At 39.4% G+C, this 10,750-nt stretch overlaps 1 protein-coding gene across 1 annotated transcript in view; it reads right to left on the minus strand.

Annotated features, from left to right (window-relative positions):
- Positions 1-10,750, minus strand: part of LOC107703244 (uncharacterized protein KIAA0825-like) — a 142,184-nt gene that overhangs the window by 103,632 nt on the left and 27,802 nt on the right. Inside the window, 3 exon segments of the mRNA XM_016505793.1 lie at positions 185-394; positions 797-882; positions 3,003-3,173. Of these exon segments, the coding sequence (XP_016361279.1) occupies positions 185-394; positions 797-882; positions 3,003-3,173 (467 nt within the window).

Raw genomic sequence — 10,750 nt, forward strand, 5'->3', positions numbered from 1 at the left:
GTGTGTGTGTGTTCACTGCTGTGTGTGTGCACTTTGGATGGGTTAAATGCGGAGCACTAATTCCAAGTATGGTCACCATACTTGGCCACATGTCACGTCACTTTTCTACTTATAAATAAATAAAAATCATGATACTGATTGTGATAAATGATTGTTCATTTAATATGTAAACCACTGATGTTACCTTGGCCACCATCTTGGGAGAGTCTTTTTCTGGACCGTGTCTGTGGGTAACAGGAGTGATGAATATGTTGGTGGAGCCCGATGCATGTGCGGCTTCCTCCTGCTGCAGATTCTTATTGCAAACGTCATCCAGCACCACCTTCACACAGTGAGCCATCTGAGGAACAAGGTTTTTGAACGCAGCTCTCCAACCAAACTCAAGGCACACCACCTGAACACACACACACATAAGTACTGTTGCAGGTCATAGTAACTAAATAAATATAAGTATTATATTATACATTATAAAGTTCTAATGTATAATTACAAGCAAAATGTAAGTACTTAGTGCCCATGCGAAAATCACCAATAAAATGATGTTGTGGGGCAGTTGCCAAGGTGTTACCAGTTTGTTGTCGTTACTAGTATTTTTCCACAATATTTAGGGTTTGAGATTTGTTGAAATCCTTAACCCTAAGTTACAGCAATAAAGATGTTGATTACAATTTTAAAAAAGCATTTAATAAATGTCTACATTTATTAAAAGTAAGGGTTCTTTTAAATGAAAATGCATATAAAAAAAACCTTTTACAGTACTTGCACCATTCATGTTTAAATAAGGGGTGTGTATCACCTCTGTGCTTTGCAGCACAAGATCAGTAGCGCCTTTGTCTTCTGCTGCCGTCACCTCAGTATCATCCCTGCCCTTCTTTAGGACCTCTGCATGGAAAAACAAAAACACACACAATGCATCTACAGTAAACTGTCACTACAGCTTTACCAAAGGAAATGTGCTCCAAATCCTCCAATTTCCAGCTCATGAAAAACATTTCACGCAGGAATATCTCACATGTTCCGTTAGCATTAGCATATGCATTTATTCTCTACATGGTGCTTCTGGAAAATAAGTCAATGTGTGGGGTGCCAGGGTCAGGCCAGGCCAACATATTAAACTCCTCTGCGCAGCGGCGACCTACTAACAACAACGTGATACGCTCAATAAAACAGGGAAAAAACTAAAAAGCGGACGAAGTAATTGCAACAGTAAGCTTTGTTAAATTCAGAGGCCTTGGAGTTGATTTGAACCCCTGATAGCTATGGCCAGATCTGGGCTAATCCATGGAAGGGTTAGAGGGAGGATAAGTGTGTGTATTTGTGTGTGCGCTTGTTGTGGGCAAATTAAAAGTGCATGCAACAAGGCCGCATTTTTCTAATCAGACGCTTCGGAAGTGAGACCCCGGGCGAGGCAATTTAGTTGAAGAAGAGAGAGAGTCGAGCCAGCCGAAGGAGGAGAGAAGCAGCCGGCATGTCACTTTTTGACCTTTAAGCCCATCTGATGAATTTCTGGTAATTAAGTCGTTTGATTGGCTGAATTAATGATTTGGATAACTGCCCTTTAAAGGCTGTTTACTTCTCAGTAAATCCAGCCCTTTTCTGCTTGCCCTGTTTTTTAATGTAACCTTTACAGAAATTACTATACGCACCAGTCACTTTCATAGCAGAAAAAAAATAAATAAATGAAAAAATAAAAATCCTGCCTCCTCAATTTGTGTGTCTAGATGTGTTTCTATATGCAAAAAGAAAAAAAAAACATATTGCGGTAAAAGAGCTGTATAGAAAGGCGAGAAAACTCTCATTAAAAAAAGCATATGTATATAAGGTAGCGCTACAGGCCACCAGTCTGGTCTCATAAGCTGCCTGTAGAGATGTTGCTATTATATGCAGGAATTGGAGACTTGTCGTATTTAAAGGCTCCGTCGAGCACAATATAGCTCGAGGTTTTCCGCTCCCATGGTGACAAATCATTTCACATGTCAGATTTGGAGCAGACTGTTGTCAGAAATCTTGATCAGCTGCCATTTATTTACACTATGCTGATATTCATCAGAAAAAAAACAACAACCATATATCTTGTTGACTGGCATATATCACATTCAGTCTGAGAGCAACATAAACCACTTATCTGGATCTGTATATGTTTTCACAGTTGCTTCAGGGGGACATTTGCTTACTATGGTTGTTTTGTTGATTATGAGATTAAGAACTATAGTTTTTAAAGGGATAGATCACCAAAAAATTTATTTCATCATCATTTACTCGCCCTCATGTGATTCCAAACCTGAATGATTTATTTTCTTTTGTGGAACACACACACACACACACACACACACACACACACAAATGTTTGGGGCTGGTAAGTTTTCTTAATGTTTTTGAAAGAAATGTCTTATGCTCAGCAATGTTGCATTTATTTGATCAAGAATACAGTAAAAATAGTAATATTAACTGTAATAAAAAATAATAACCATTTTCTATTTTCATTCATTTATTCCTGTGATGGCAAAGCTGAATTTTCAGAAATACTCCAGTCTTCAGTGTCACATGATCCTTCAGAAATCATTTTAATATGCTGATTTGCTGCTCAAAACACATCTCTTATTATTATCAATGTTGAAAACAGTTTGCTGCTTAACATTTTTGTGGAAAACTTTTTCAATCTTACATGAACAGTTCGATAGAATTGCATTTATTGTATATATACATTTGTTGTAACATTTTATACATGTCTTTATTCTATATATTGTATAACAGTATAAAATAAATAAATAAAATATTACTGAAACCAAACATTTGAATGGCAGTGTTCAAATCACCACTAGACTACACTTAATGTTTCAAAAGGAAGTCATACAAGTTTGGAATGACATGAGGGTGATTCAATTGATGACAGGTTTTTCCCTTTAAAATTGGAATTGCTATGTCTCACTGACCTGTATCGGACAGATTTGACTCTAGTATGCATGTGTGTGAAATTTTTAATGATGGTTGTTAAAGTATACCTTTGCCACTGCATACTGATTCTCCAGCGCAGTTAAGGAACCCCAGATGGGTTGCCAGGTCCTCCACAGTTTTTTCTAGCTCCAGTAAGGTGTTGGTCAGCTGGGTCAGGCACCTGAGCTGATGGGAGGTAAGGCTGAAGCTTCGCCCTCCCTGGGGAGGATCCTGAGGAGCTGTAGACAGACACACTAAGACTTGGTCATGGAAAAATATGTTAACAGACATCTTTGCTGGAAAGACCAGCATTTTTTTTCTTGCGGCTCTGTGGTAGAGCTTTCAACCACCCGTTCTACTGAGACCACTACAAAAGTCAAGCTGAAGACACAACTCTTCTGAGAGCACTTATATAAACCACAGCCATAAACGAAGGCACTTCCTATAAATTAGCTACAAATATTTCCTTCATTTTAAATACCCTAGCTTACTCTTGAAACTGCAAATATTGTTGAGTCTTGTATGATAGATTGTTTGTGATGGTCCTCGTTTGAAAGTTACTTTGAATAAAAGCACTTGCTAAATGATTAAATGTAAATACATGTGAACTAGTTTACCCATCAAGACCTCTTTAGTCAAACAGCTAAAGAATAACTATACTTGTCGAAAAGCTTCAGCAGCTACATTTTGGATGACTATGCTAGTCCACAAGCTTAACCAGCACCAAACCAGCAGAACACAGTAACTGTGCACATATTTGGTTTGTACAATTCAAATGCAAATCTGTTTTTAAAGAGGTGCAGAACTTTACACACAGAGAGATTCTTTGGGTTAAGGATTTAGAAGGTTGAAATGTAAGCACATCAACATAAGTCCGGAAATGTTACGCTACCTTCAATAAAGTCTCTATACCAGCACTCTATATCAGGTCCATTTCACACATTGAAGAGTCTTTCAAAAGGATCTGTCACTGGTAAATAATCTAGCATAATACAACGAAATATTAACAATATATACACTACTGTTCAAAACTATGGAGTAAGTAAAGCTTTTTATTTATGAAAGAAATTAATTATTTTACTAAGCAAGAGTTCATTAAATTGTTCAAAAGTGACAGTAAAGACATTTATAATATCTTTATTTCGAGGAAATTAACTTTTTTTCAGCAAGGACACATTTATTGATCAGAAGTGACTGTAAAAAAGTTTATAATGTTACAAAAATGTATCACAGTTTACACAAAAATATTAAGCAGCACAACTGTTTTCAACACTGATAACCCATGACCTCAGCAATGAAATTTGGTCTGGTCTTCTGACAGCATTATTTTCTGATTAAGATTACTGTATATGCTGTATTCTAATCGCTGAAAAATTTCGAACATAAAATTTAATTTTTTCATGAAGATTTTTGGAAGACTGATATTGTAAAAGATATTGAAGGTTACGCTGAGGACATTTCCAACAAGAAACATACAACACTGGAATCCAAGACGGCACGTTTCTCAAATAAATAAAACAGTAAAAACTGAAAGACTTTGTGAATGTGCATTTGACACCAGGGGGGCTGTGAACCGTGGCCTCTCAATCTACACCAATCCCACAGAGGGTGCAAAGTTTCCTCTCAAATCTACAGTCAAACATTGCTGGGCACAAACTTTCTCCAGTAACCCGCCGATGACCCTCATCTCCAGCGTGGCTCTCCCATTTCTGCAGCTGCCAAAGCCATCACCCAGGGGATGTTCCGCATTAGGCCTGAAGAATGGGCCGCGGAGAAGAGGGCTGCGGTATTTTCAGACACTTCGACAAATACTTTTGTGTGTGCTCTTAAATGACTTCCTCTGACAGAAAAGGCATTGGGGAGTGGATCAGGAAGGCATTAGCCCCGGCTATGAAAGCTCCAGGAAGATTGAGTGGGAGGGCGATGGAGGGAGGGGAGAAATAAAAAAGAAAGGAGTCCTAATAATTGCAACAATATCGCCTCTGGATTCTAACACTTTGTTATCGTCAAGCCGACAATATGACAATCTCATTCTCTCATTTCTCTCCACTTCATCAGGCACATACGGTGATCATACATACAATTATTTTGTTTTTTGTGTCATTTTATAATTTGACAAGATTATAGAGATGAGGTGGGTTAGTGAGCGCCTGAAATAAATTTCACGCATTTGTGATGTATACGTGTGTGTAGGTGTGTGCACATATTTTTTTCACAGGTGAGCGTGTCATACCAGCATCTTGGCTCTTCATTAATGGGGTCCAGAGGGAGACTGTGAGGCAGAACTGGGAAAACGGCTGCATGAATGCATGGAGATCCACTCCACTGAGATCCACTCCCGCTCATACAAGCACATCAGCCTGTCAGTAAAATCACTCCTTCCAAACATACTGCATTATGTATAAGACTTGTGCATCAAGCGCCACATGCAGCACACAGGTAACATATGTGCACTGGGAATGTACTGTGTGCGAGCGCAACTGTATAATAGTATCTGTAACAATTTAATTCAGGATTAATAATAAACATCTCAATGAGGTATGTAACTGCATTCACGTCATGATGGAATTACCCTAATAAGTGCGTCATTGACCTAGGATTAGTAGGAGCTCTGAGTACTTGCATGTATTATGTATATAACATGAATAAACGTATAGACACAGTAAACTGCTATACAGGTGTGTGCAAATTGAGTGCAGTGCATTTCAACAATGTAAATTAAAATGTATATTTATATAATGCACATCTTTACTGCATAATGTCCTGCACTGTTAAAAGACTAGTGGTTGTGATAACAGTTATAGATGGAGATGGCTTGTTAGAGGAAATGTTCCTGCGACGCCAGAAGAGCAAAAAGTTGTGAACTGGGGGAGTGGGGTGTGTGATAAGTTTTCACATGACCAACTTGAAGCCATTGCGACATATGCATAAGAAAAACCTTTCACCCTTACGCAAATTCATATTTAAATGTGACCGCTATTATTATCAAAGTCCTATTATTTTCTTTCTTCTGTTAAACACAAAATGAGATTTTAGGCAGAAAGTCCAAGGAACTCTTTTTGCTTTTTTCCTTCAAACAATAAAAAATGGAAGATGATTTATAATGATTTACAACACCAAAAGTGCATGATTAATATAAATAACAATAATAAAAATAAAATATAATTCAAATGGAAAGTCACAGAAGATGATTCTAAGTGAAATTTCAGTCTGTTCCTCACACTACTATATTGCAAGTATATATTATATAAATACTATATCACATATTTATAGGACCTTTTATGATACTTTTACTGTGCTTTTTTGACAATTTGGACATTATAAATCACCTGTAGCCTATGGAAAAGAGCAGCTTCAACATCTATTGTTTTCCACAGAAGAAAGTCAGCCATGCTATTCTGGAACAAGGGTGAGTAAATAATGACAGAATTTTCGGCGAACTATACTTTTATAGAAAGTAGGGCTGCTCAATTAGGGCAAAAAATCATAATCACGATTATTTAACATGATTATGAGTGGGCCACATGACCAAAACTTTACATGAGGGATTTATTTAAAGATAGCGATCTATATCAAATATATATTTTCTGTAAATAAGGTTGCAATGACATCTACATTTTAGAGACATTTAGAGATTTCACAATTCTCAATACCACAGCAGAATACTAGGGTAACTAAGTATTCTAAATAAAATACTGAACAGCTCTGAAAGTTAACATCTTGTAATTACAGCAACTCTGATGTGACCATATGAATGCACAATGCACAATACTTCCTTCCTACAGCCCAATCCTTACATCACTGTCAATAAAAATTCATTTTCTATTTCATGACCATTCATACCATTGTCTTCTACATATATTGCAAAATGTTCAAACCCTCACTTGCCTAACATCCACCAAACCTGCCATCTGTCTTCATCCATCTCAGAGGTGTCCTTGAACCCCACCCGTCCTCTACACCCCAAGCACTAACTCACACTTAGAGCGGGAGTCTCACCTTTATGTTTAATGCTGCGCTGTCATTCTATCTTGTCGTTTCCTCCCACCCAGCCATTGTCAGGCTATTTATTACCCCACCATTAACGGCTTATTAGGGCCTCTCTCATAGCTAACCATTAGGAGCCTTGTGCGGGAGGATGGCCCAGCCACTGAAGCCATAATGGGGGTTATTACAACACGCTGATGGGGTGGAGGTGTTGAAGGTGTTGAGAGCAGTGATACGTGTCATTTACTGTGAAAAGAGAAAAGAGCTGAGAGTCAGGGCCTCGCCGGGGTCGTTAAAAGGGCATTGCATTCATATCAGATGCAGTAAAAGAGGGAAGGCCTGGGAGCACAGTAAATAGATGAAACAACGGATGGAGGAGGCAGAAATGTTTAACAGAAATTGCTCAAGTGTTTGAGAAATATCTATTAAAAACTAAATACAATTATAATGCAAGAGAGATTGAGCAACTGAGGGAAGTAAAAGCTTTACCTATTAAGAGTGTTGAATATACTTTTGTGAAGAATGACCTGAGTAAGCTTGCAGAGAGCTCCAGGTGCATTGTGGGCAACAGTAACACAATACAAATCCTGCACTACATTTTTCAGGATGGGGAGAAGACAAAAGACTGCAGGTTTAAACCTTGAAAAGGGTTATCCTTGAGCGATCACCATTTTGCTCTCGATTAAGATAAGGAAATATTTAAATTGATGCTAAAAATGGAATTCTCATTTAGAAAATAAATTATTCATTAAGTTCTGCCCATGAACTCATGCCACTGGTTAAGCCTGTCTTGCTATGTCTGGCCGGTCAGGATGCTCAGACAAACAGAGACATGATTTAAAGACATTTCAACTGCAGTGCTCCTTTAAAGGTACAGATAGAGTTCACCTTCATGTTGTTCCAAACTAGGCTGCACGATAAATCACATGCGATATTTAACGCATATCTTATCAGTAAAGCCGGTTCTGTAATCAGAGGTAATTCTCCATCACCTGCGGGCTTTCACATTGAGCAGCATTAACTACACAGAGCCGTTGTTCACTGATGAGCAAAACCACGTTCATTAAATATCGCATGCGATTTATCGTGCAGCCCTATTCCAAACCTATACTTACTTTCTTCAGCAGAACACAAACAAAGATATTATGAAGAATGCTGGTAATCGAACAGGTTTGGTGACCATTGACTTCCATTGTATGGACAGAAAAAAAAGTCATGGTTGTGAGGAATAAGGGCTGATAATAAATGAAATTACATGCAAAGCCATATAGTTTTTCCTCAAATGTGCTCTTCAGCATAAAAATAAAGCCTTTTGTAAACTATTCACATCACACTTGCGTTGACTAGAAGGGGGGGGCAGTGAAAAATGGCACAAAGAAAACAAGAGAGAGAGAGCGAAGGAGAGAGAAGAAGAAGAAAGAGACTCGTAGGGGAGGCTGGGAAATCCCCAAACAGTTGTTATTGATTCCAGTGTTTACGAGCAGATAGTTTAGTGCCGTTAACAAAACAGAACAGATGCAGCCAGTGAGCAAAAAGGTAAACAATTGCTGTGTGGCAGGTTGCCAAATCCCCGGCCTGGAGTATTAAACTCACACTGAAGTGCATTTCCCCTTTGGGTTACACTCGCTGCCACTTCATCTCCTCCATGCCTGCTCCCTCATTCCTTCTTTCATTCTCCTTCCCTCTGTCTTACACACACACACACACAAACAGAGGCGTGCGGTTCCAGCTCTTGCTGGCTGGATTGATCTGCTCTGACCCTTGGGGCTGTGTTCTGCCTAGCTGGGCCATTAGTGCAGGGAATTGCATGTGTCTGACATGGCCATAAAAGCAATTATTAAATGCTTTTCTCCAAATGATGCCCAGCTTCTTTAGGGAATGGGCAATCACGTAACAATTTAGCCACTGATTTCATTTCCTCTCTTTCTCATATCGGTGTTGATTGGCCTCTCTGGCAGAAAAGAGAGAGAGGCCGATCTTAAAAAGGACACAATGGACGTTCGACAGCATTCCTGTTCCTGACATGCGGCCTGACCCAGAACATTAGCCATTCAGAAAAAAGCCTAATTTATCCACCAGCCATGTCAAACATGCCGCCTGAGAGTGACAGCATGACAACGACTCTGCCAAGTGTCACAGACAGACATCAGTATAGATGCGGAGGCTCTGGGGATTAGAGCTGTTTTTATATGTACTGGTTTACATTTCAGCTGATGTGGGAAGGAGCTGCGAGAGGGAAAATAGGAAAGCACGTAGCTAGCTGGAAATGGAAATGTAGAGATTGGTCCATCTCATATAACAGGACGTGCGCTCTGGGTGGTGTTGTGGTTGGTGGGGCCCCGGGGCCTGAACCGACCACATGTGGAGCCCCCTGACGGCCTGAGGGAGTCTGGCTGCTGTGGCGTGCAGTGGGTTGTCTGTTGCAGCCCGCTGCTCACTGAGACAGGCAGCATTATAAGCCGACCCCACTGACACACACTAAACCGGCTCCTTCAATGCCAGAGGCACAGTCCAGCTGGGATACAGCAGGGGATGTATGGTCCTTCTTGGGGTAAAAAAAAAAAGGCAGATTTTGATATCTTTATTAATTTGTTATGGTTTGTGAGTCTCCACTTCTGTCTATTTTTGGCAGCAATACATGCAATCGTTGTTCTGTAGCCATAGGTTACGCGGGTTAGTCAAATTCACTAAAACAAAATCAGTGGCAGGTACAACAGAACTGCTTGACATATTTGAGTAATTATTGAGAAATACACAATGAACCCACAGGTAAACAACTTCTATAAATCACATTATGATGCTGATGTACACAAAATTAACAAAACATTATGTCCATGGTGAAGACTAACAGAATATTCCAGGTTAAATATAAGTTAAGCTTGTATGTGACAATCACAAAAAAAACAACCACAGAAAATAATTTGGATTGTCCTTATTTAGAGAACCGTTCAAAAGTTTAAGTCTATTTTCATATATTTTAAAATGTCAATTATATCCGTGATGGTAAAGCTGAAGCAGTCATTACTCCAGTATTCAGTGTCACATGATCCTTCATAAATCATTCTAATATGCTGATTTGGTGAACAAGAAAAACTTATTATAATCACTGTTTGTGATTGGCCGAATACCTCAAGCGTGTGACGGAAATGTTACTCCCCTTACCATATTGTGATGATGCCCTGTCAGGCCGGAGCGATGATTCAAAAACATGAAAACCCATTATAAACGAGGCATTCGTTGCATCCAGTGGGGACATAATTATGGATTTTAATGACTTATACTGTCTTTTTAAGCGTTGCGTTGCGTCGCGCCGTGTAAACATAAAACCATGTCTGCATTTGTGATCGGAGAAATGACAAACAACAAGCCCTACTCTACACTGCCCAAAAAACTCGCTTTAAATATATAAAATATAAAAACTCTTTAAATATAAAAAACGTACTTAAAGTCTTTGAGTCAGAACAGCCGGCATTGTAGTCTACTCTCCCAGGATCAGGAAACGGTCCTCCATAAAATGTGCTGCACACATCTGAATATTTGGGTTGAAGTGTTCTGGAACAATGTTGTAAATACAACTTAACCACTGATTTCTAGTCATGTCCATTTTTGGAAGGCCAAACAAAGTAGTTTCGCTTTCACAACGAAACACACAGCGTCACACACAGCGGGATAGAGTGAGGAGCGTCCGGTGGGCTTGCGGCAACCACATGTGACGACCCCGGGCTGGACTCCGCTTCGTCCACGGTGAAAGCCGATCCAATGATCCACAGCGCAAAGTTGTTGTATTTCCTCAGCAACCAGCACGGATCAGCTCCAGGCATGACAAAGC

This window comes from Sinocyclocheilus anshuiensis, unplaced genomic scaffold, assembly GCF_001515605.1.
Source record: "Sinocyclocheilus anshuiensis isolate Anshui unplaced genomic scaffold, SAMN03320099.WGS_v1.1 scaffold542, whole genome shotgun sequence".
NCBI classification, from domain to species: Eukaryota; Metazoa; Chordata; class Actinopteri; order Cypriniformes; family Cyprinidae; genus Sinocyclocheilus; species Sinocyclocheilus anshuiensis.